Source organism: Rhipicephalus sanguineus, chromosome 5 (genome assembly GCF_013339695.2).
Source record: "Rhipicephalus sanguineus isolate Rsan-2018 chromosome 5, BIME_Rsan_1.4, whole genome shotgun sequence".
Lineage (NCBI taxonomy): Eukaryota > Metazoa > Arthropoda > Arachnida > Ixodida > Ixodidae > Rhipicephalus > Rhipicephalus sanguineus.
Window position 1 is genome coordinate 41,675,748 of NC_051180.1, and position 27,707 is coordinate 41,703,454.

At 44.5% G+C, this 27,707-nt stretch overlaps 1 protein-coding gene across 5 annotated transcripts in view; it reads right to left on the reverse strand.

Moving 5' to 3' along the window:
- The window catches only part of LOC119393546 (CLIP-associating protein 1-A), a 154,308-nt gene that overhangs the window by 125,050 nt on the left and 1,551 nt on the right, over positions 1-27,707 (reverse strand). For all 5 annotated transcript variants that reach the window (XM_037660631.1, XM_037660629.1, XM_037660630.1 and 2 more), the window contains exons 2-8: positions 24,562-24,795; positions 21,709-21,787; positions 20,544-20,587; positions 19,233-19,289; positions 15,334-15,425; positions 11,984-12,059; positions 7,219-7,319 (exon numbers count right to left, since the gene is read on the reverse strand). In XM_037660631.1, the coding sequence (XP_037516559.1) occupies positions 7,219-7,319; positions 11,984-12,059; positions 15,334-15,425; positions 19,233-19,289; positions 20,544-20,587; positions 21,709-21,787; positions 24,562-24,615 (503 nt within the window). In that variant the 5' untranslated portion in view covers positions 24,616-24,795. The remainder of the gene's footprint in view (positions 1-7,218; positions 7,320-11,983; positions 12,060-15,333; positions 15,426-19,232; positions 19,290-20,543; positions 20,588-21,708; positions 21,788-24,561; positions 24,796-27,707) is intronic.

Below are 27,707 nucleotides of genomic sequence, written 5' to 3' on the forward strand. Positions count from 1 at the left end.
CGCATGGGACCTTCAACTACTGAATGAAGCTGTGGCGCCTCTGTCGCCAAATATGAACCGTGCTCAGAATCTGAAAATGACAGCCTGTTGTTTGAGGATGTGGTAATTTCAACCACTCTGGATCCTTAGCCTGGCTCGGTTCTGGCACAGCAGTAGCGTGTGTGTAGTGAGCATAATGGCCTAATGGTGTCTTTTTATATGCTGCATATTTTATTCCTTTGTGAGATAGGTATGTGAGGTCCACACCAAGAGAGCATTTGTCAATATTTCTGTGATGACTTTAACATGAAATTGTCTTATGCCAGGGTCCACCAAGACTTGACTGATGTATTTCCGTCACAGAAATGACGCCCGTAAAAGGTACACAATCAGATGGATGGATGGATGAACAACTTTATTTTAGTCCTTCGGTGCGCGCGATTAGCGTGCAGCGGGCCGCTCCCACGTCGGGACAGAGAGGCCTTGCCCCTGGCAAAGAAAAACTTGTGGGAATCGAGAAAGCCCTCCCCTTTGGCACCTCGTTCCCCAGCTAGTGCATGTGCTTGCTCCGCATGGGTAGAGCGCTGGGAACCGCCATTAACGGCAACATGGCAGCCGTGGCGATGACACCAGGCCTTTTTGACCGGTGCATACCATGCGTCGCCCCTTCCCGGCGCGCATATGTCTGGGCGCCACTCACGTACAACACGCTAGCACATGCCACTGTGCTAAGCCAGTCCTCATTGGCCGCCAGTGACAGCCCCCTCTCCACACGAGCTAGCTGCTGTCTGGCAATTGCTCACCACGAGAGATGCTCTCAGGCCTGCAACGAGGGAGTCACATGCTGCCTTTGCAGGTGGCTTCTAGTCCGTGTGCTAGGCTACTCCCTTCATGTGACAGCCATAGCGCCACCGGCAAGCGTACTCAATCGGTCTTGTGAAGTTACCCTGTACGACCCGCAACTCCGTGATCGTCGCACTGTGCTGCATCTTTAGCTAATGAACCAGTGTTTGTTGACAACCTGACCAGAGTGCCTTTTCTGCACTGTGTGAGAGTCAATGAAACCGGCCGTAGTGTCTTTATGAGCAGAAGCAGTGGAGCAACGTCATGTCCCTTCCCGGTCGCACTCGTAGGGTAAGCTTCTCGCAAACCTATGTGCACAAACTAGAAGGGAAAAAGAAATGGTGAAGCTTGCACTAAGTTGCGCCAGGCTTCAAACAGAGAAACTGGGCGATTCTTAAAGGGACCGACAACTGATTTTTCTCGACACAGTTTTTTACGGCACGACAGGAAGCTCACCCTTCATAGCGTTTGCAGCTGCAGCGGTTTATCCGAAAAGCACGTAGTTATTTTAAAAGCAGTATTTTTCGATCTGAAAGGCTCCAAACACGCATGGAGGCCAGCTCCAGCAACGCTGAGAATTGATAGCGATGCCGCTAGCCCTTGTGAAAGCTGTCGTTCTGCTTTCGCAGTAGTTACTGTAACTATGCTTAACCACCTTTATTTTAAGCTTTCCAACCAGTTTTGAAAATAGCAAGCTGTTACAATTAGATGTGTGGCTTTATACACCTTCCCGGTATTTGTACAGCGTTGTGTGCGCCTGCGCCCAAGGTTGCCTGCGCCTGTGTCATGGATGGCTTGTCCCGGCGTCGTTACTCTCTCGATACACGAGCCAAGCCAAGTAATTGAAAACGTAACTGTGCATACGCACGGCCGCACCGAATAGCAGCGCGCGTCATTTCTGAGGCAAAGTGTAGGTAGCAAAACTATGTCGCTCCAAAATCTTAGCGACCTAGAAACTGCGTGCACAGTTGCATGAGCACGCTGAAAAGTTGCTCAAGACGCGCTGATGAGCATGGGATCATTACGTCACGCGAAGGCAGCGCCACTTTAATACATACTACTAACGCAGGCCTATATGTACATTATTATGGAGTAGTACCTTTTAATATAAAGAAACGTACAATATTTCAATACTAACAATAAAATCGTCGACCACGTACAGCAATCAACAGTCACGTGGCCATGTTTTTGCTGCCAGAGGCGCCACAGGTCATTTTTCTCGACTTTCAATTAAGAAATAAAAAATATAAATCCAACTCTCACAAAAAAAATAGGGTTGGTTTGAGTCAGTGCAATGGACAATCTTTACATCAGCGGAGTCAACTCAGTTCATATTCTGGGTAGTTGTCGGTCCCTTTAAGACATATCTGGTTGCTTCTAGGTTGTTTCTAGGCATTAGCTAGGTGATGCAGGTTGTTTCTAGGTTGCTTCTAGGTCGTTCCTAGGCTTTAGCTAGGTGATGCTAGGTTGTTTCAATGTTGATTCTCAGCGCAGAGAGGTTTGAGTTAAACAACAGACAGTCACAGACACGATACGGATGTTTTAACTGCAGAGACAGAACCTTGCACTGAAACCAAGCATTCGCACCTCTCATAGATCTGCAGGCACGTCGTCGTTGGCGTAGCCCTTCCATCTCTTCGGGCTCTTCTCGTAGCCGCCGTTGCCTTTACCGTTCCCTACTGTTAAGCTAACTGTTGCCTTCTTCCTTGTTAGTGGACCAGTGGGAAGTAGTGCGATTTACCCAATTTCTGTGGCACATACCCGCTTATGATGATGATAGTTTTTTGGTTCGCCGGACAAGGAACGATTTGCTAAACGGCTTCGCTGTTAAAAGTTCCGCTGACGGGAGTCAAACCTTGGTCCAAGACAATTGCTGCTGGGCGCTCTACCCACTGCGCTACAGTCACAGATGCAGGAGGCTTCAAAAACATGTCTTTTATCTCTCACACTTTTCTCTCACAGTGTTCTTGGTTGGTTGGGTGGTGTCGCCATCTGGGAGCAGTAAAGTGAAGTAATGCATCATGAGACTAACGAGTGCCAACTTCAATAGTCTCAGTGCAGCGGAAGCGTTTGCTGCAGTATTGTAGGAAACTTTATGGTCGGTGAAATGCGGCGTGCACAGTGATTTGATTTGGTGACGACAGAGTTACATAATCTGCTTTTCGAGTCAGCTTGTGACGCCTCCTTGCCAGCATAAGGCAGCTTCCAAATGGACCAATCTTGTTTTTCCACCACCTACTGCTTCGAGTGCGATATGGTATGGTAGGTCCTGAGGAGGTGGCACAGACTAATAAAACGCCTACAATAAGTGCCACAGAAAAGCAACGACGTCGACGGGTGAATATCATGCAAGTGGGGGCTTTGGTGCATCAAGAGACACAACAGCAAGAAGTGAAACGCCTTCGCGCGTTCACGGCTCAAGCTACGAACTCTGCCTCTCGTGTTCCTGAAGCGCTCTGTGGTAGTGTATACATGAGCACAGGTGTAGGTTACCCTATTACTGGGGAGCGCACACCTTGCCGTTTCTCTTCTCAAATGACAACATTCTGAAAGAATGCAAATCAAGTACCAGTGTTTATTATGTGCATGTTGATGCAATCTTGGGGCAGGCTTCGGCATATATTGTGGCCAGGTGTATGTTTACTACAGCTATGACAAAGGTTCTATCATAATCATGGACATTAGTCATTGGGATGCAGATCTGCCACAAGGTGTTGACACGGGTGCATCCACATCAAACGGTGCTATAGCTGCCACACACCAATAGATATTGGGCAAACTCTCGTACATCAACGTACAATAAACATTGAACTACTTCTGTGAGGACGCGCTTCACTTTCGGGTCATACCATTCCATGGGCGTTGGCGGGATTTGGTCTTGGGGGGTGCAAACCCGTGTTGCATAGCGGCTGAGGAAGTGGGGGGCGGGGGGCAGCTCTGATGTAGCTTGTGCGGGGGAAAAGTGCTGTTGTGGCTTGAGGGGGGCAAGTGCCCCTTTTGCACCCCCTGCCAACGCCAATGTACGATTCCCTATTGGAAGGATCACTGCTACGGAGGGATCAACCATGTTTTTTAACCCTTCTTGCACAACCAAAAATTAACAGTTTGTTCTATAATGGCTGAGAAAAAAACCAGACAATGGGAGGATTAGTTATTAAGGAGTTGAATATTTTGTTAACATAGACAAGGTTGACTGCATATGCATTTATTTCCCAAGTGAATGGAACTGCACACTGGAGGAATAAATAAGTTTTCTTTTTAACCCTTCTTTCCACTATCACATTCTTGCTTGTAAGCAATATAAAAATTTGGTGCACAATAAGCACCGAATTATGTTTCAGACATACAAAGTCTCAAAACGAGAAACCACTAACAGCAGAAATAATAAACAAAAGCTGAATAAGAATGAAACGAAAGTAATATTATCATCATATCTAAAATGCAAAATAATCCTTGCCCACAGCTCTGGAGCTCGCATCAAGCTTCAGTCACTATGTTCTGGTGTAGCTGATGTCCAAGAAAACGAACCACCAATTATACATAATCACTTAACTAGTAAACTACATAGTTCATGCATGGCATGGCACATGCATAACAAAGCCTCAGAGAGTTCTACTACGCCAGCAAGTACACTACCCACAAGTTAACTGCCATAAAACTGCACATGATAAATGCATCACAATATGCAGGCCAATATTGGAGACAAGGGTTAGCAGATGATGGATCAACACCAGCTAGCCCAGTCGCATACTTTGCTATAGGTTTGTAGACCAGCCTGAGTGCAATTATTCTGCTAATGTGGTGCTGGCTTTGTCCTATACAGCACGGTAGACCCCCAACATTTGCCAAAGCACAACACTTCACTTCACCAGCAAGGTCTGTGCAGAAGCTCTCCCATTTTCATAGGAAAGGGGGGGGGAGTACTCAGACAAACTTCAGTGCTCAGATGTTCAATTCATCTAAGTTACTTTCATGGTTGTGTAACTTTTGCAAAGAGCACTCTTTCACTCTTTCTGTGGGGCTGCATTTCTTTCTGGCTACTGTAAGCTCCAACGAAATGTTGCCCAACAACATTTTCATGCTCCAGATACACAGTAACAGCCAACACAGTTGGTGAATACAACACATACGACCACCGTATTGCAGGATGCTTTCTGGCTGGCTGAAAGGCTAATGAATTGGTCCACAAACAGTGCCGACAAGCTGTCACATATCAGTACAATAGCAGCTGTCATGTAGATATGTACAGCTGTCATGTAGAAACTATTGGCAACCTAGCAACCTGCCAAACCAGCCATTCTGCCAAGCCTTTGGTTACATGCACATTCTATCACTGCCAGCTCACACCAGACATGGTTGACCCGCAGGCTGCCACATTCTGTGGCTCTCTGTTGCACACATTATGATGCACATTGGTTGAAAGAGGGCATGGCCTGCTATACAAGGCTACCACAGGTAAAAGAGGTAAAAATCAGATGACAACGTACGACGTTTAGATGATGCAGTAGCATTTCTAGTGATAATTTTAACATTCAATTTCAAACTTGCACTCTTACATGACAAATATGGGTGTAAAATAATCTGAAGTATAATACTAATTGCTACCACTGCTCAAGCTTAGTTATCAAGAGTCACTATGTTTATCAGCGTTTCCTGAATGTTACGGTCGGATGCTGAGCTATGATTCAATGCAATGCCTGCAGCTGCACGCCAGCATAAGGAAATGCCTTTTTTTTAATGGTAACAAGTACTCTGCACGAAACTCCCAAACTGCTGTAGGACCTCTTACGCCACTACTCATCAGTGCACTATGATGGCAAATATTCATTAGTGCTAGCAGCAGCATTAGTAAAAGCTGTCATCTCACTGAAAAAGCTGAAGTGGAAAGCGGTCCTTGGATGACGTGCAGCAGTCTTTTACATCAGCACGCCCTTGGGGCTTTCTTAAAGGAGTGGTGACACAAAAATTCGGACACAATTTGACTGTTGAATCACACTAATGGGTGCATATAGGTGCCATCTGTACAATATCAGCCTAAAAAGTATTTTAATTGAGTTTTGAAGTTCGTGAAAGTGCCGAATCGGTATTGAAGCAAAAGACGATGAGGTCATCGAGCGGGCACCACATACGTCACGAGTTCTGGTCAGGTTACCGGAGGCGTGTACGAGACGGACAACGCTGGTAGTGACACCTGATGATGCATAGCCTAACCAGAGACCTACAATATAACATCACAGCGACTTACCCGCTTATTGATTCTGTGTAAAGCATTAGCAGTGAGATAATTAGCAACTCACAGTATGTATTCTCACTGCTTTTTCTCCCGCCAAGAACAACAACGCGACGGAAAAAATAGAAAAAACAATTATTGTAGTTGGACAAAATGCCACAAGATGTCGCTACGGGCTATGCAGTTGCTGCTACTGCTGCAGCCGTCAACAGCTCCGGTAACCAGGTACCCGCAAACGTTAGGAAGTCTACAGACGAACTAAAGCTCTCTGCTTCCTGGATGATATTGCGTAGTGGACAAATAACTGCTTCGGCCCTCCGACGTGCATATGTGGGATTGGTATGCCTTGAGAACGCGGCGTTGCCCGATATAAATACGAGTAAGTAAAGCGTACATCACATCACTTGCATGTTACGCATAAACACTGTTACAGAGCGCCAACGTTGTGATTTCACTGCTTCCTTCGTCACTTCTCATCCTGCTACTTTACGAATGATCGGAGCGAAAATGTTTCAGCACGTCTAATGCTGCGGCTACTCCAAGCCTGGCGGAAAACGTCGCCTCAGTTGAACGACGACGACAAGAACAAAATCGCAGCTACCGGCGAGATTCGCAAAGTGAATCGAGCTTTTCTTACTGATTTTTACACTCCTCCCAGCTCTTTCGTCCATCGCCGTACTAGATAAGCAGCGTAGTTTGACGATCAAGGAAACAAGCACTCGCAACGCTCAACACCTGCTCAACATAGCAGATGAAACAGCAGCGCTGACAACATGGCAGAAGCTGGCCAGTGACATCACTGGCTCTCGCGGTCACCTGATCAAGTAGGCTGGCTATGTCACAGGGCCACCGAGTGCTCTTTGAAATCGAAACTGCCTCCAGTCGTAACATACGAGCATATAATTAAACATTCGTCTCGCGCTGGGGCAAATGAGTTTCATTGGGGCAAATGAGTCTCGAGTCAGTAGACATTGATTAAGAGCAAAAAACAGAGGTTCAGAAATTTTCTGTCACCACTCCTTTAATGAAGTAATGCAGCTCTCCTCAAACTTGATTGTAGTACCAAGGTAATAATAATAATAATGATACCGTAATACCCTAAAGGAACTGTTCAAGATTGCCCAGTTCACTGTAGTTCCGTAGCAGCAAAGATGACTGATACTCACTTGGCAGGTGGAATGCCATACTTCTTTCCCAGGTCCAATCGTACCCGCTCGCCAACGTGCGTGTAGATGATCACAAACGTCTGAAATGCCGTGTCACGCACCTGGAGAAATATTGAGAAAAAGGAATTTGACACAGCGTTTGGCCTCTATCATAACTCACAAAATAACGAAAGCACACAAATTTCTTTCTTCGTTCCAAATACAGCACTGGGGGACTGTTGCTGTACTAACAAAAAAAGACCAAATCGTAGCAATATTATCAAACAAAAAATTGCGGGTTAGTTTGCTATGAGGTTTCTTTTTTTTGGAACAAGTAAAGGACCTCTATTCTGTTTGGAATGCTGCCCCTGTTAGTGAGAAGATGTTGCCCGAACAGTCTGCTTGAAAGTGACCTTGTCTCGTATGTTCTTGCGTCTTACCCATGTAAAAAATACAGAAAATTTGAACCTAAAGTCCAAACGAAAATTGCAAATTCTGACATGCAAGGTGGCTTTACGGCAGTGCTTCACAGCTATGAAAGGAAGCTAGCTTCCTGGCAATAAGCGGGGATCTTTTCTGAATATTTTCTGCAGTTCGTTGTTGAAGGTGCAGGTTATGCGGAAAAACGTTATACAGTCGACATCCGATTTCCCGGACCCTCAAGGGACCGCGAAAACGTCCGGAAAATCGGGCAGTCCGGAAAAACGAATGCACGTGAAAACGCACTTTTTTGATAGGTATTTTTCGCTGACGGAGAGGGTCACAGCTGGAATACAAGATTCCCATAGCAATTCAGCCAATGCATCGTTTAGGTGGCTCTGAAAAGAGCCGTTTATAAAAAAAATACGACGTGGCCGGCACTACCTCATAGGTCAGCACTTGGGCGCAAAGAAGTCGCTTATTTTCTTTTGCACAGTCCGCTTGCCCGCGATTATGTCTGCCTCAATTTCAGTCAACGTCATGTTGCCGCTGTACACCAATGACAGTGTCATCAGTGCTCGCGTCAACTCCGAGCTCGTTGGCTGTGTAGGAGCTGGCTCTTCGTTCTCGGTGTCGGAGTCATCGGAATCCTCCGTAACTTGATGAATGATTTCGTCATCGGTCAACTCCGCACATAGCTCGAGGTCTTTGTCAGCGTCGGCGAAGCCCTCAAGGGTTATCTCGGCTGGAATCAACACGCCGCCAGCACGCAGATCGTCGAAGGCAACGTCCGCGGATGGCAGTTCGTCATCGTGAGCCTACGAGGTGGCTTTGTGCGCTACGAAGGCGCGGACGAAGATGAAGGAGCAGTCGGTGCCATTGCTGTAAACGGCGAATCCGCTCGACGAAAAGCGCAGTACAAAACAGCTAGGAACTCGGTGGATGCTGAAGGTCGGGAAACGTGATCAAAGAAGGTAGCGCGCAGCAGCAAACGATCAACCGCAGACACAACCGCAGAGCTGGCACAGCTGACAAAACAACACGTGAACGAACACAGTGAGGTTTGGGTTGGCTAAGCTACGGCTGGCAACGGATTGACACGTGCGGTTTCGAGGTTACGGCGGCCGCGGCGCCGTGCGGCGGTGCTGCTGGCCACACCTGCGATATGGTGGCTAGCATACCTGCGATGCGAGTATGGTGGGTTCAAGGATATGAAAATGAAAACAACCAAAATGACGGCGTCAGTGGCGACTTTGGGTCGGCGGTTAACAGTAAAAAGTCCGGGAAATCGGATGGCGAAGGCTATAAGCGTCCGGAATTTCGGACTTTTTAATACACTGACTCTACGGGGAACTTGACGGTGCCACAGATGAGTCCGGGAAATCAGGCATGTCCGGAATTTCGGGCGTCCGGGAAATCGGACGTCGACTGTACTGCTCTATCAGTTCCATCTTTATCATTGCCCACTTGCTGGCTTTTTCAACTTTAACAGCGCTTCTGAAAGAACTACTTGTGTAATTCACTTTTTATAAGAATCGAGTGCTTCCAATCGTCAAATAATTTGGCCTTGCATCGCTATCAGGTAGCCTACTAGCCTACGAACAAATTTTCACGGTCCCTTCGAGTTCATCTTAACTGGAGTCTACAGTATTTTGATCCTAAAATTAACTTTGCCCGGACAATTTGAAATGGGCTGCTCACCGAGCCTGACCCCAGTGGTGACTGCAGTAGCGGTCCCAACATCAGCAGCGTCTCGCTTGGTGGCACTTGGGGTACAGTGAATGCAACAAACACACCCCCATCGAGATCACTTATTTTTGACTTGCCATGACACAGTAGTGTGAAGGCAATAAGTCACAATGCCTGTACTGGCTCTGTGACTTACTGTCAAGTACGTCACAATACAGTGAACTCCCGTTAAGACGAACTCAGTTAAGACGAATTCTCGCTTATACCGAACAACACGGGACCATTTGTTTGGTTTCCCATAGACTCAATGCAAAAAAAATTCGCTTAAGACGAACCGCCCAACTGTATTCTTCTGTTAAGACGAACTTTCGCGATGATCGACAACGCTAGCGATTCTGCGAAACGAACACTGCAGTCTTGGTGGGGCATTCAGGCGACCGAGAAAAAGCAAAAAAGATGAAAAAAAAAGCACTTTCTGGAGCAAAGACGCGAAACAAATCGGACGAGGGCGCGAGATAAAGGAAGAAGACCGGTCAGCGGATAAAGCCAGAATACCCTCTCACCCCCAGCCTGTGGGTGGGGGAGGTGTGGGCTTTATCAGCAAAGAAAGCAACAAAAAGAGTGGGGGATTTACAACTTGGACCCCCAAGCCATTGCGTCCTTTTGTATTCCCCCCCCCCCCCCCGTTCTTTGGCTTCCCAGCTGGAGTACAAAGGAGAACAGAACAACACAAGAGCTTGGAGTCCCTCCGCCATGGTCAGAGGGGCAAACGCAAGGGGAGTGGGAAAGAAAAAAAAGAAAGCGACAACAGGAACAAAAATAGTCTGTGCATTACAATCGAGTACGAAACCGAAACCACGATCGCGATCACGGCGCACTCCTGTCACGGTGGTCAGGTGCATTGTCATCACCATCACACAATGGCGGCCGAGCACATGTATTTTGTGGTCAATTTGCGTTGGTTCGCGTAGGACCTGTACACGTTCTATCTGTTTCCAGTGAAGTGCAAATTGTGATGAGCCATTTTGATTAGGGAGTGTCTAGCGTTACGTCTAGACGTAACGGTACGAGCCGTTGCAGTTACGTCTGGACGTAAGAATAACGAGTCTTAAAAGTTACGTCCAGCATGGCAATACAAATACAGCCCGTTAGACCTACCAAACCGATTGGCCTCAGTGGCGCAGCGGCTAGCGTGTCGTGCTCGGAACTGCGAGGACGTTGGTTCGAACCTCGCTCCTGGTGGTTTTTTTTTTTTTTTTTTTTTTTTTTTTTTTTTTTTGTCTCAAGGTGTTGCTGAAGTTTGTTGCCAGAGAAGCGCGACGCGGCTCTTGGGTTACATACGCCTCCACCTGCACCGAAAGGGGCAGGCTGCGCGGGCTAAACAGCGCGTGGCCGCGACAGCGGCCAGTAGCGCGTGACCGTGACCCTGCCAACCGGCCATTGAGCGTTAGCGAAATGGCCGCACTCGCGAAGCGAGGGCGAAGCCACGATTAGGTTGCCGCGCCCGAAGGGCGCAGAGGGCCTTCACTGAGCAACAGGAAAATAATGTACTCACGTTTGTGGAAAGCCACATGACTAGAGTCCCTAGATTTTCCCTGCTCTTCAACAGGGAAAAATCTAGGGACTTTGGTCTGGACGTAACGATAGCGGTGACTACAGTTACGTCTGGACGTAACCCTAGCAACAGCCTTTTGATTATGGAAGCGCACGACAAAGGAAGGCTATTTTGCACAATGAATATAGCTGCGTCGTGTCTTTTTCGTGGCGAGGCTTGTGACCGTGAGTAGCCCGATGGGATATCTTCAGCTGCACGTCGATCAGGAAAAGTTACTACGGGCCGAAAACGGGCAAATATCCGGACCTCGAAGAAAACCTTGCAGACTTTCTTAAGCAACTCAGCGTATAATGACTTTGTCAAGGCAAGAGCACGCGACCGAGGCGTATCCAGAAGTGATCTTAGAGCCAGCAAAACAGGCTCACAGAAGAAAACGAACTGCCAGGACAATAAATTTTACATTCTTTGAAGGAAAATTGTGCTTGTCTCTTAATTTTTTTTCTAATCGTCAACATAGGAGCGTGTTATAGTTTTATCATTAAAATGTGGTAGCAAATATCTTCGTGAGCATTTTTATTTTTCAACATGCGAAATCGGGTGCTCGTAAGATTCGTGTAAATACTCTGCTTGAAGGCATAGTCTTTATCTAGATGAGCCAAAAAAGCCTTTTCTTGTCTTTTTGCCCCCATTGTAAGTCTACTCCATTCAGTGTTTTCAAGTAACATATTTGGATGCACTTGGCATGTTAGCATGTCTCTTTTTGGGGGCACTTCTGATAAGCCGAACTCCTGATAAGACGAACAGATGACCGCGGTCCCTTCGAGTTCGTCTTAACGGGAGTCTACTGTATACTCATATGCCTGTACAGGCCAGACAATGCGTTTTCGTGGCATCATTTTTACCATTTTTCAGTTTACTGCACGTGCATGTGTTTATGCCCTTTTAACTGTAATCAAGATGCATCAACTCACCCAGAAACACAAAGTGAGAAGATTTGTACCATACACCTTTGTTCCAAAGAGGTGTGCGTCACCAACTAATCTAGACATTTCCCATATTCACATGAATATAACACACACAGTCTTTCTGAACACAAGCACAACACATTCTTTTATAATGTACCTGTGAATTGGGGTCCCCAAGTAGCTTGGCAATTAGCGGCATGAACTTCATTAATGACAGGTGCTGGGGGCCATACCTACGTAAAAGGAGAGAGGAAAATAAAGTCACAGTTTTGTTGCAAGGGCAAAGCAATGGATGCGATAGAAACAAATTGAAATGTTATACGAAGTAAGGCTAGCAGCTCGCTTCTTTAGCATCCAACCTGGCACAACTCAACAAAATGCTGGCGTAAGGAAACACTATCGCTGCTACGGGCGAAGCAACCTTCGTGCTGTGTATGGTTTCAACGCAAACTTTGCAACGAGATCACAGTGAATACAAAGGTATGAGCCGTCAGCTGATCCCTGTCAAGATAAGGTGCACACGGCCACTCCCAGCAGATGAAAGTCCGTAGTTCCTTCGGGAGCAATGCTCCACCCATGCTTCTTTCGTGCAACGGAGACAGCCGATGCATTGCCTCTCTGATGCATTGCCTCTCTGCCTGAGCCATGATCGTACACAGCCCTCGCACATAGAATATACAACATGTGGGCGGTGTTATCGATTTGGACTTTAGATAGCGCCTCACAGTGGTGCCGAAGGTGATGGCCAAAATGCACCTAATAAAAAAAGTCACAGTCTCGCCGCAACGGCGAAGCAATGAATGCCATAGCAAGAAACTAATGCTATACGAAGTGAGGATCATCAATGGATACTCTCAGTTTAAACAGCGCTCCTGTTGCAAAGGCGGCCGAAGCAGCGAAGGAAACTAGCGTGCTTCAAGTGTCAAGCTGTGACACTTGATAGTTAGAACCGCTCATCTTCTGTTTGTTCATTTAGTGGCGTCCCTTGAACTCGAGTGACTTTCGTACGCTCCGTAACATGAGCGCGGACATCACGGTGAAAGCTTTAAACATCCCTCTTCCCCTCACTACGAGAAAACCGCGCGAGCAGACAGCGGAAGGGCAAGGTCCTCCCTGCGCAAATATAAGAAGAAGCGAGCGAGCTCGCCGACGATTTTTAAATACGCCGGTCACGCTCCTAGCGCCATCTCGCTGGTAATGAAGAAACGCTTATAAGCGCCTGCCGTCTCTGAGTCAGTCCAGCGGTAAAGGTTGCGCATATAACGCTCGCCGTTAGCTACGAGGAGGATCTGCGTTTCGTGGCATAGTGGTTAGCGCCACTCGCTGCGGAGCAAGAGGTCCCTGGTTCGATTCCGCGCTTCGGAAGCATTTTTCTGAATATTTTTTCTTTGGGGCTTTTATATATATATACATACTTATACATATACGGTGCATGACGGCGACGGCGACGGCAAAATTCAGCCGAGACTGTCCATATAATTGCTATCGCAATAATAATAATAATATCTGGGGTTTAACGTCCCAAAACCACGATATGATTATGAGAGATGCCGTAGTGGAGGGCTCCGGAAATTTCGACCACCTGGGGTTCTTTAACGTGCACCTAAATCTAAGCACACGAGCCTCAAACATTTACGCCTCCACTGAAAGTGCAGCCGCAGTGGCCAGGATTTGATCCCGCGACCTTTGGGTCAGCAGTCGAGCGCTATAACCACTAGACCACCGTGGCGGGGTGGCCAAAATGCACCTGCAGTGTCCATATAACCGAATAAAAAGACAACCAAAACAGCATAAGTTCAACTAAAACCTAGATCCAAACTAATATCTACAGTCATATAAAGGTGACTGGACGCAGCAAGGGAGATCTGCCAATCATCTCAAGTCCAGCAAAGAGTGCAGCGTGGAGGGTGTGCGGTATTCTTGTTTAACCAACTTTAATCAGTATTTCCTTTGGGTACGAAGAGTACTTGCATAAATGTCAGGTACAAAAGGTTATAAAGGTTTGCTTCCCTGAATATCTCACGCATAAACTTCATCACAGTTATCACGTGATATTAAGCTAGATTTGTTAGCTTTTATTGAGGAACCACTTTTATTGAATTATTGGTTATATCAAATTTTTTTATGGTGTCTCATTCACTTCCTTATAACAAGGGTTTACTGTATATTTTTTGGCATGTACAACCAACGTAAAATTTTCAAAATTTGAACGGTCAGGGTGCAGGTAATGCACTAACTTCCCCTTGAAGTGCGGCTTTGCAATAGTGCGAATTTTGCGTTACAGTGTGGCTTCACAGCAGTGCACCTTTCACTGCAGTCAAGCTACACTAAATTTATTCCGCCATTGCAAGTCTTGTTTACTCTCACAGAAACCAATTTTCTACCAACGCCCGCAAGTTAAAACCCTATTCTTGCTGTTTACACCGCTGTCCATTTTTAGGATTCTTTTTTCTTTTTTCAAGGGACCATTTTGCACACTGGCTGTCTTAGCAGCGACTTGAAAGTTGACAAGCTAGGCCTCAGATCACAACAAACTCAGCTAAATGACAGTTCTTTACAATGCAGCGATTGATAAATCAGCACTGCCAAAGAGGTGGTGGACAAAACAGTTCATCTAGCAGGTAGTTGAAACAATTTTTCATTCACAAATTCAGAGTGTCTTACAAAAATGTGAGCACTGTTGTATTCCTACAAGTAGTTATAGGCATGGATCAAAATTTCTTTTTTCCTTTCCGAGTTAGTGTCATTGGTGTGGATCATACACAGATGTCAACATTAACAAGTAAATAAACAAGTGAAAGGAAAGAACAGTTGGAGAGGACAGAGCTGCCCGAAGACATGAGCTTCGGTGAGTGCGAAGACTGTTCTGATGCTTGCACTGTTAGCCACTACTGCACATGTGCTGCCATAAAATTACAGTCAACACTCGATTCTTTGGAGATGGCTCATAATTCAGATGCCTCCACTGCACCCACAACCACAAACCCCTTTGAGCCAATGTATAAAAAATGTCCTAAATTTCGGATGCTGAAACATTTCACCGTTGAAGTTCTCACACTTTGTGAACTGAAAGTATGTCCAAAATGGCACTAACCGAAACCACCACCATGACCATGCTGACTATCTTTAAGTTTCGAAAACCAGCACTCTTGTGTGCTGATCCACTGTCACGTATAGTGGATCCCAAAAATCTTCACAACAATGCAGGGGTATTACAGAATAAAGAATACACAACACAGTGTGGTTACCCATAGAAAGGGCCCAATGTCACAGGACGTCATACATATTCCTTAATTATATGCACACCCACACCAAATACCTAATAAGTGTGCTGGTAGGTCTTCAGAGCTTATTCGTGCATGGCTGTGGTCATTAGAGCCCTCAGAGGTGGAAGAAAAGGCATGCATACACTTTTGAAGGACTGGTTTACATTTTGGACCATTTCACAGTCCACAGAGAGTCCAGAAAATCGGACGGCCTTGGTAAACGAGTTGTCTACATACTTACGCATTTAGAGTGTCCTGGAGGCACAATAACACTTCTTCTCGTATCCGAAAGTTTTTATGGCTGAATGCTGGCATCATCTTTTCAAGAATGTACTGGAACAAAGAAAAACAATTCAACAATCAATCAATGTCAGGTATTAAGTATAGTGAATGAAGAGAGAATCACTACTCAAATTTCCACTGATATGATGTTCTTGGATAATTATTTTTATTGATTATGCCATAATAGGTTGATTATCAGAAGAGAAAAATCGAGGTTGAATCTACAGCACTTTTATAGTCACAGTAAACAATAATTAACTAGCCTAAGCAGGCACTGTTTTTTTTACTCGGCAAAACTCTTCTCATGATATGAGTAGCATTTTTAATATTGAAAAAGAGCAATCCATTAATACAGATCACAATTTTTTTCTCTTTAGTATCCCTTTAATGGTAAAGTTCTAAGACATGGCAAAGAAATTAAGACAGGAAATGACACCCGCCTATGATTAGCAAATGAGGTCCACCGCATTAATACAAAAAGCGACAGCAGCAATGAAACGAAAGCAGACATACGTTAGTCTAATTAATGACCTAAAGGTAAACATATTTGACAGCAATCTGTCCGGCTGGGTGAAATTATCAGAATAAAAGCACTCTCCAGCCACGTTTTGTCTTTAATTTTAATTTTTAAAAATTGACCCTATGCTTCGAGACCCGTTCAGTCTCTTCTTCAGGGGGTGAGTTTTGCTCACATGCGACATGTTGAAAAAAATATGCAGTTGTCTTAAATTTATTTCTTCAGTTTGCAATGTCTTTCCAGCCATTAAAATTGCATTCTTCAGAATTAATATATGAAATATTACTATACCTCAGATAAACTCCTTTAGGTACTGTGATTTAACAACTTTAGGTCCCTAATTCTTGTGAAGTCTTTTGAAAAGGTTTCCTCTGTATCCAAGACTCTTATTATTATTATTATTATTATTATTATTATTATTATTATTATTATTATTATTATTATTATTATTTGTTATAGTTCTGCTTATAGCACCTATATGCGTATCCATACAGCTAAGATTATGAGACAGAAGAAGCCTTTGTCCTACAGTGGATATAAAAATAGGTGGATGACAGTAATGAATGAGTAACACAGGATAAGCACAAGCATTCGCAACAGCTACAGTTTCTTTACGAGTGTCTACTACTGCCTGTGTAGCAGAAAACCTGATTTTACAAAGAACTTGCAGCATGCATCACATGAACACTTTATAGACCTTATGCAAAATCAGCTGCCATCTACCGGCCGCCGTGCGCATCTCCGCCATGTTGAAGGCTACGCGCGCTCCGCATGTGCACACACGGAGCGTATACATATCAACGTGTGGCAGCAGATAGGAACGGCAGTGCCGACATAATTTCTTGCGCCGTGTTGCTCAGACTGAGGAAATTGGGATGCTGAAAAAAGGTTTGCAGGAAACTAGCCTCCATATGTTATTAGATTTCCTTGCGACCGACTAGAAGCGGCAGATCGTTCTGTTGCTCTGGCTACTGCTTACGACTAACGTCGTGTTTACGTTCGCCGTTCATAATAGATGCGGTATGTGACAGCATCAGCACTCATCAGAGAACACTATTTTGTGGCAAGCCGAAACGAGACAGATTTTGCACCGTGTGCTTGCAGGCCCAGACAAACCCGCTTCGTGTACGAGCTTCAAAGCTGCATCGCGGCTACTCGCGCATGCCTGCGCTGCTGCTGACAACATTACTTTGTCTATTACATTGCGATAACAGCTACATGTTAGACAGGTGGCTCGTGCGCGTCATCGATTCTCAGCGAACGGACCGTGTGCACTGGAGCGTGTTGTTTGTAGTTCATTTTCGAATGCCTCGCGCGCATATTGCTACACTATGCGTGTTTTTCAAGCATTTCATGTGCTCTCACTGCCAAATTCAGAGGAAGGCCCGGATTTCCTGACCGCGCCTTACTATTTTTTTTAACTTCTAGCCTAAGAAGAGCCCATACCCGTTTCTCCCAAATTTTTGACATTTTAATCGTGCGGTAATTCTATACGTTACATACGTCGGCGACTGCAGCAGCGAAACATTTTTATTGCAAAAAATAAAAAAGAGGGCAACGTTTTATTTCAAATTAGAATGCACAACACATCAGGTCGACATAGGCTTTCCCTTATGAAATACCCTTTGAAATGGGTCAACAGCACTTTCTTACCGTCATCGCTGTGCCTAGCCGTGTCACGTGCTAAAGCCTCCTCCCAACCATCCTACACTGCACGCATGACGCTCAGATAGCTAACAACGCTTTAGTCCCTACACTCGAAAACAGGCAGACAAAATTTATAATCCTGCGCAAAGCTTCATTCTCAACGACGACAGGCTTACATGCGACCCGGTGACAAACATGTACATTCTTCTCATTGTGAGGCAGTTCTTTACATGTAATAACTGTCAACGTAATAAGTAGGAAAATACCGGTAACGTGTACAGTCCCTTACACAGTCGTCTGACATTTTTATACCCCGATTGCGTACTATCAAAGCAGATACAAGCAAGAAGTTTAGCAGCGACAGCAATACGATTCAGACACAAGCCTCCAACAGTGGCGCCGAATCGGTAGCTTCGTCAAACCTCCGACAGATGGCAGCAATTTTGCATAAGGTCTATAAGAATTCTGGCAGGACTATCTGATGCATCATGGCAATACTGATAGCACAAAATTAAGTACAACAAAGTAGTAATTTTACAACAGAAATCTATAAAAGAGATTCACGATCAAAACTAAGTTAGTGTGGACCACATTGATGCTTCTGGTCGACAGCACCGTCTCGTATCAACACCAACAACCTTCTTTAGTGTAACTAACATTTTGCTAAAGATTTGAGTGACTTGCATACTGGGCTACAGCAAATGTTCTGACACTTAATTAAAAAATACATTAGTAATTTGGCCTTCATCAATTTGGAAAATCTGATGATCTGTTTTCTCCTTTAATCCAGGAGGACATATGCATTCATTGCATTAAACTCTTGCTAATTAATTCAGACATATATGGCCCCACACCAGAGCCAACCTTCAAAGAGCAAAGCACCACAAATGTGCATTGCAAAATAAAATAGCAACAGTGTACTAGCATCCAATTGAAACAAAGCAAAGCCCTGCATCACCAATGTCAATAGCAGAACAGGAACGCGAGTACATTTTGTCCCTATGTGTGCTTTTACGACCTTTGTTATCGCATTCGCCACCACGCACGATAGTATATTGACCGCATGCCTGCATAACTGCATGGTCATCATGCACAATCACTAATACAAACTGCAGTTTCATTCGGCAGCACTTGCAGTAAAATGCAGTTTCATTTCAATTCAATGTATAATGCTCTCTGAAATGTCACAAACATGGTGGAAGCTATCAAGGATGAAAGGCAATCATAATGGCTACACACTGGCATCAAACCCACTGGCTAGATCATGATGAATGTTCAGTTGCCAATCACCTCATTGGCAAAAAAAGTTACTGGGCTTTGGGCGCAGCGGTCAAAAATATGTCCCAAATGAAGTTGTGAGCCCCTTGCAACTGGGTGTGTAAACCACTCAGAAAATAAAAACTGCAGCCTCTGTGCTGCTTTTATGCTAAACAAACAATATTTGCAAATTTAATTTAGTAAATAAAAGCGTGTTGACTCAGTAGGCAACTGTTTACTGTTTTATTTAGACCCTCGGTAATACAACATTCGGTTAACTAGAAAATTTTTTATCAGTCCCACATTAACTACAAATTGTTTGCTTCGTGACAGCACGCACAACGCAACATGACAATGAGCTCTTGCAGATGCTGTGAGGAATGGTAACGTAAACAATTCTGCATAGAAACGAAACACCAATAGACAAACCGACCAACCTGAGGAGATGACACCGTCATCAGCTTCATGGTGAAAAACTTTGCCTGCTCCCGCACCTGGAAGGAAGTATAAACGGTGCTGGTGTAGATCCTGATTGCACATGAATAAATTTTAAGACAAAGGAAGCAAGGGAATATAGAGGAAAATATAACCGTCCATAAGAATGCAGCGCAATACACAAACCCACCGAAGTGGTTCGGTCACTCTGGCACTTTACGGCTACAGCAACACCATGGCTTCTATCCATGGCCACTGCAATCATGCTTTCATTGAATAAGGCGCATAACTGCTTGTACGCTTGCCCTTAAGTACTGGTTAATAAGGACTCCAGTTATCAAAACCTTACGCTGTGATGTCCTTCACAGCTCATTTGCTGATTAAGGACAATAATCCACTCAGCCAACATAATACAAAAAACAACCCTCGGTTCAATAACGATCACCGAGACCAATAACAATTTCTTTTCTTCAACCATGAAGTTTTCATCTGCGTTTCATCTTGTAGCGTGACAACTTGTGACGAGTCGAACTTCATAATGTAGGTCCCCACAAAACTGATACGGTAAAACAAGGGATTTCTTTGCTACCTACGCTGGTGGAAGAAATAATAATTGAAGCACGGTGGAAGAAAATCAACTTTGCCAATAATGATAAGTTTTAAGAATGAAATCAAGGGGCGAGTACACATGGGCAAGGAATAAAGAAACGATGATAAAAATCTGTGTGGTCTCTGCTAACAGCAATCACAGGCGCTACCAAATACAGTGTCGGACAGTAAAACAAGCAACACTGTACAACATTTAATTAAATTGGAGAATTCCTCACAGTGCACTCTTAGCAAAAAAAAAAACTAAAAGTTGACAATAAGGAACCCAAAATTAAAATGTTCTGCAGCATAACAGTAGCCTCTCGGCAAAAAGACATGTGCAGTTGACATATGGTAAAGTGATTCCTGCAGACCAGTTATTCAAATTACTTGGCTTTCAATCAAGGTGAAAGTGTAAGGGGAAAGCATGCTGACAAAAATAGATATAATTTGGTTAAAAAAGAACTTTTGAAGGCATTTCTTATTAGAGAATATGGCATCAAAAAATTTTATGACACTGAAGTTAACCAGAGATGTTATTCTGCAAGGTGTGGATGACCATGCTAGAAGAAAAGATCATTAATGTCCCCTAGTTCGCAACTACCATGAGGGGCCAGAACACTACAGTTGAGTCACAAGCAATCTACAGCACTACAACAGCTCTGCCCAAACAGGGGTAATAGGCCTACAAATCATAAATTGCAATAAATATGCAGAAGACTTACAGAATCTTTGCTGTCACCCATTCTGTCTATGGCTGCCGAAATAACTGCAAGAAAAACAGTTTTTCTGTGAGATAAAATTCAGCAGAGCCAGTTGGTATCTAATGAAAATGTGACCAGTGCAACTGAGAACAGGAAACAAAGGCGAGAACAACATTTCAACGGCGCTTAGTAGTGTTTTCAGTTATGCTCGCATAAAAGCACATTTTACCTTACAAGAATACACAAATGGAACCTATTATGTTTAAGAAAGGAAATTAGCAAGATTTAGAGCCATGACACATGGCACAAGCTATGCAAGGTTTACACAGTTGCCACCTTGTAATAAGCCTACGAACCTCAGTAGCACAAAACCACAGTACCATGGACTTTACTACTCACAAACTGCACAAGCTAAAGAAAAGCGTTTAAAGGGGCTGTGACACCCAATTCTCGGTAATAATCTGTTTGTGTTAATCTTCACGCGTTCACAAACAAGCTGGCGAAATTTTGGCGCATTTGTTCAAGCGCTTAATATTTAATCGAACATATTTTATAAACATGGCAGCGGCCTTAGTGTTGGGCAACACTGGCGCACTCCCGAGCCGTGACGTAACAAGCTTCTTGATGTGCGAGCGTCTGCATTCCGGCGAACGATTTTGCTCCGTGGTCAGCCGCGCGTGCAGTCAAGCTATTTCAGCCTTGCTCAGCTTTGCATTGAGATTGAACGATTTGCAGCGGCTGAAAATTTGGTAGAAGACGATGGCTCTGCTCCATGTAGCAGATGCCGGCGCACACACCATTGCAAAATGACGGTCGTGGCGGCGGGTGTGGCTTATAGACGATGACTCCTAGGGCTTATGTTGCACTGAAATATTCTTTTACAGTCCATTCTTCATTTATGTATAGGCACAATAGACCCTCTACTTCTATTTTTCGCTGAAAACCGCAAATCATAGAGAGAGCGTGTCATGGCTCCTTGGCAATGTCATCAATCACATGCTGATTCTACCACTGCGTTGTGCTGCCGGAACAGCAGACTCTTAGAGCGGCGAAAATTAAGGCGGAGAGAGGCTTCTGTTCATAGTGGCACTCGCAAAACAAGGAAAAACCACCCATGGAGACCCTGGATTCCACAAAACTAGTGTGTGTGCAAACTCCCGCAATAAATGACTAAAGTTATGCCCACCTGTTGAGATGTAGGGCCGGAAGTCATCCTTGAGTCTTTCTGCCAGGATTGAAAGTATCTCCAGGCCATTCTGTGCCACCTAACCACACAAAAATAACAATGAACAAGTCACGAATAAAACAAAAAGCACCAGAAGCAAGAAAATCTGCTTGTCTGTAGCATAGATAGACACAGAGATTTCAATTCTAGCTTTTCATCTTATCGACTCGACAGCAGGTACACTTGGAATAACAGAGAGCTGAGCTAGTTGGTAAGTATTCATTCTAAAAAGACAGGGCGTGCAAACATGGACACAAGAAAGAAGTCAGGACACCACAAACGCCGACTAACAACTGAAGAGACGCACAACGGTGGAAAAGAAAGAAGGCATGAAAAGGTACACTTGGTTTGTTTATGGCAGAGAGCCTTACAAAATCAATTTTGCCCAATAGGTAAAGTATTAGCACCAATAACATCATAATGCTTAAATTAAGGCTTAAATTAACACAATTATTAGAACTGTGCGAATAGCAAAATTTTGGGTGCGAAGCGAATTCGAATAATAAAGATTGAGTGCGAATCGAATCGAATAATTTCGAATAATTTTCGAATATTTCTCAAACATTTTTCGAATAATTCGAAGTGAAATGACAGAAAAAGTTGCAGAGAATCCCTAAGTATGTTCTTGTGAGATTGCAACATGAAAGTGTTTATTTTCGCTAGGTTGATAAAGCACTGGTGGGGTCATATTTCATAGTTGTCTTTCTTATCAAGAGTGAGGCAATGTAGAAGCCGAATTGTATTTATGTGCATGATTTGGTGCAACCAAAGTGTTGCCGACAACACTTTACACGTGATAGGCAGAGATGCCATTTCCTCAGCCTCTCCTCCTCTTTCAACTTCTGTGAAAGCCCAACTGATGTGGCGGACAAGGGTGTGCTCCCTTCAAGTCCGGAGTTCCAAATCTGCCTCGTAGACGTCAATATATAAGAACATCTGAAATTTTGGAATCTAAAAAGCTTCGGCGTCCGATTTTTCGGACTTCCTGCCCAAATTTCAGGTCCAAAACAGCATTAATTGAGCCCCCAACTCTGCCACATCTTTCATCTCCATATTGGAACCAGCGTTTTCTTGAGTTAATACATTTGCGACCGTAGCGGAGCTTGAAAAGCAGCTTTGCCGCAATACGGGGGTGTGATGAGGTGAAGCATATTGGAAATCTAGGGACCACTTCCAAACGGACGTTGACTGTCTCTTGGTTAAGTTCGACCGTAACGGACCTTGAAAGGCAGCTTTGCCGCAATACGGGGGTGTGAGGAGGTGAAGCATATTGAAAATCTAGGGACCACTTCCAATCAGACGTTGATTGTCTCTTGCCTAAGTTCGACCGTAGCGGAGTTTGAAAGGCAGCTTTGCCGCAATGCGGGGGTGTGATGAGGTGAAGCATATTGAAAATCTAGGGACCACTTCCAACCGGACTTTGTCTCTTGGCTATAAGTTCGACCGTAACGGAGCTTGAGAGGCAGCTTTGCCGCAATACGAGAGTGTAATGAGGTGAAGCATATTGAAAATCTGAAGGGGTCACTTTCAACCGGATGCTGACTGCATTTGTCTTTGGGAAGTTCGAATAGTTCGAATAGTAAAATTTCAGTGCGAATCGAATCGAATAGCAAACACTATTCGAAAAATATTCGAAATTTCGAATATTCGCACACCCCTAACAATTATCAGTAATCACAGAATGACCTCACAAGTGAAGTGCGTCGTTTCATAATTCTCCAGGCAAAAAAAATTTTTTTGAGTGCTTCATGAGTGGAGTTAATAGCAGTAATCACACCCCTGCACAGCTCTTTCATATCCGCATGCACACTCGAAGCTATACAGAAGGGACAGCAAAGGCCCACCATCCCTCCTCGAAGCATACAGGAGGATGGCAAAGTCACATAGGTGCATGGTACAGCCATGGGCATTTTATTTTCTTTCCAGGTACTTCTGGTTCAGGCATTTATCATAGCTACATGCTTGGTATTCATTACATGGTATCTGAGTACACTAACATTAAATAAAGATTTATTTGCACAAACTGTGCGGGCAAATGCTTTGCACTGACAAAGACACCCACACTATTTGGTATCTGTACTTTTTATGCCCCTATAGGAACATGCCCACACATCTGCTTTCGTATCATACACATATACACCCAAAATCAAGAGGGAATTGATTTACCTGACTGCATGTGCACACAACATCTTAATTCCTGATGAAACGTGCACCGTGTTTTCTCTGCGTTCATTTATGAATTACGACCCATAAACCACTTAACTTATTCTTCACTTGGAAGACTGTCACAGCTCTGTACTTTGCAACAGCCCCTTTCAGACAGTGTGACAGGCAATGGATACAAGATAGGTCTATCATTCTTCATATCATTCTACTACCTCCTCCTGAAGGACGGAAAACTGGGAAAGTTGGTATGTGTTCATCACTGTAACAATGAAACATTACACGGACTTGGGTAATAAAGGAACAGCACATGGTGCTCCTTAAATTCCTGGTTGTTTAGTTGACATTCGTAAGAGACATGAATCCCACATAACCAGCTCGAAAATATCCGGAGGCCTCCACCACCTCTCATAGCCTGTGTTGCCTTTGGACGTTAAACTTGCAAACCAACCAACTATAACCAGCTCAACAAGTGTCAGCAAGTGCATGCACTGCTTGCTGGCTGGTGAAAGCATCTCCGGCAAGGGACTGTAGTAGTGAAGAAGTGTAAGCAAGTGTAACAACGCCCTATACGGCACCAGTGCTCCTGCCACTGCGACAATTTCAGCAGTGTCTGGCCACCTTCCGCACTTCACAGGAAAAGACCCCCACCTTTGAGTTACTGCTGTTGAGCCAAGCAACGAGACCGTCGATGACGGCTCCCATTTCGGTGCAGTCGACGAGATTGAGTGGATCCTCCAGGTAAGAGAGCAGGGTGGCACCCAGCTGCAGCCGCTTCTTGGTGTCCTGGCTGCTCAGCTGGGGCACAAACTGCTCCAGGCCCACGACCAGCTGCCATCTTCTCAGGCCTGGGGGCTGTCACCAGCCCTGCGTTGTGCCCCGACCCTGCATTTTTTAAAATAAGTCTCAATTCAGTTCAGACTTTTCTGTGTGCGGTCACAGGTCCCTTGACCTATCTTACTGTCCAGTCAACTGAAATCTCCACTTAAAATTGTGAGATTGCACATGAAGCAGCCAGGGAACATCAAACGTTACAGTAAGCAAAAGGGCAGTAACTGAAACCTATAAGAATATCAAAACTGTTAGCAAAATCAGCACCGCAAGACTGCTTGCACGGTTGTGCTGTAGATAACTTCATCCGACACACAGCTAAAATAAGACACTGAATGTTACCCAAGTACATCAATGCCACAGAGCCACTTCAAACTCTGATAAAAGCTAGCATCATGATGTCACCAGACAAATTGACAAATCAACTGTGGCAGTAATTACCCAGTTGACTTTCATTAAAGAAACAAATAATTTAGCGGTTGACCACTTTCTAATTTCAACAAATCGGCCCAATGTCAGGTTCCATAGGCCGTCTTAAAAATAATGCTTCCAGGAAAACCAGTACATCAAGAAAACTTTGCACAACTGGGCACTGTTTTTTTGCAAATGTGTTTAAGAATAGTCATGGTAGTCAACGAGGGCTATGAATAAAGACACGCTGCTCTAAATAACCTAATGCAGAATTTTGCTTCAGCACAGTGTGCTTTTCCATTTGCCATCAACACCTATTTTTTAGTAGTTACACTGATGTCTTATGCTCCAATCACATGCTAGTGTGATTATCCACTCGCAGCCAGCAGATCCCTCTGATAACAAAGGTGGGCCATCACACTGGCCACTGATAAAGCACAAAAGACATTACTGCAAAATGGTATCCAGGGGGAGAAGTACGTCCCTAGAAGACCTCGATCCACTATACAATCATTCCGTCTATGTTCTTTGCAGTTATTCAAATAATGCTACTAAATTACTAAATCACATTGTTAAAAGGAAGTTATAGCGGCAAGGTACCAAGCTATGACAGTGAAAACATCTTGTTACGACTGCAGAGCAACATACACGAGTTATAACAGTCACATATTTAATTTGAACTTGTTTTATAAGCAGTCTTGCTTTTCCGGCAGACAGTGCCATAGTTTTTACCTTCTGAGGAATTTTACATTTGCTCTTTACAGTTAAGCTCATGTCTTAAGTGAAGTCCAAAAGCAGCTGCACAAAAACATGCTTTCTGGACACGTTACAACCACACACAATTTATCAACGCAACGCTCCCAAACAGCACAATAATTAGTGCTTGGCACATAACTTCTAAAACCATCATCAGCCTAATTTATGTCCACTGCAAGGCTACACAAGCTATACAAGTAACTTTAAATTACAACCATGCAGACACAATCTATCAAGTTAGGACATGATAAACGCTTCAGCACCATACACTATTCACTGAATAGTGTTGGCTTGTAACAGCCGAAGTACATTGCTTCTTGCTGCCCGCTGTAGCGTAGCAGCTGCGTCAACGTAGCATGAAGCGGTGACAACAGGAAATTGCCCCAGCAATTTCAGCTAGCTTACAACAGCTGTATTTTACAATGTTAGGTGCCACACTCAAAAGCAATGTCTTGCCTGTCAAACCACTTGACCTGCCCGAGCATGATCAATGGTATATACATTGCATCAGCAGAATAAATGCAGTGTTTTGATTGTCACTGCGCACCCAATTAAATGCTTTTAAATTTAAAAAAAGATGAGTTGTAGTTCCTTGCTGTTCATTGACTTTCACAAATAATTTCACCACAACATCCACACAAAAATTAAGTTCATCAATTTCTCAAGCACATTTGCTTCGGATGCTAGTAAATGAAATGCAGTGACACACGCAGTGTTTGGGCACAACCACGGGCAGTATAAAAAATAAGGAATAAATAAAGTATTCAAAAAAGAAATTGCACTTTCATTCAGTAGTACTGCGATATGTACTGAACCCAAAAATTGAGCACTTGAGTTGATATGACTGCTAGTCTTTTTTTCTTGGTGTATTTAGGTATTGTTCCCAGCTATACGTCCTCATTCCATGGCTCGCACCTGTCCACAAATATTCAAGTTTGCTTTACAGCCCTGACAACTCATTGTACGACCGTCACGGCTGTCAACGACACGGGAAACAAAAGGCAGCAAGAATTCGCAGCCTCACTCAACGACCTAATCAGGTTGTCCCTGGCTTTCTTCCACTTCCATGCACTCTTCACACAAGTGAGCAGACCTGCTTTCCCGTCATATTCAGCACGAGTTTCAAAAACAAGAAACAGGCTTTCAAACATCGACTTTCACATAGGAAGAGTGTGGAATCAAGTCACCTGCACACTTTGTACTAAGTATATATTAAAAGACCAGCACTAGCATGTTTTCATAGCTCGACTTATCTCGTCAAGTGGTTGTAGGGTGTGACGCGCTTGGTTTGGTGCGACTCATCGTAAACAATGTGTGCGCAATAATATGCAGCTATATTCGGCTTAGCCTCCTATCATGAAGTAGTAACTGCGGTACGAGCCTAATGGATTGTACAACAATGACAACTGCCCTCCGGCAGGTGGGAAGGGATCCACAGAGAGACAATTGATCGTAAGCCGGCAAAAGCCGGGGGAGCCAGTTTGTGCACGCCCAGACCATCGTTTCACCACAGGTGGGGCCTCCCGTGTGGCCCGGCACAAAGTATACACAAAGTGCCGGGCGTGACAGCCGCGTCCGTGACCCATATCGTATACGCGGTGCCTTGCGAAACACCAACCGAGTGAGGTATCCACAGCGGCGCGGCCATATGAAGCGTGTCAACGTTAAGCTTCTCCTCCCCTTCCAAGACAACGCCGGGGGAAGCGAGACGCGGAAGTCCGAGTGCGTGCACAATTGGGAAGTCCGCCGCGGAACGCTGCTTGCCTGTTCGGGGGAACGCCGTCTTGCGCTCCCGCGCG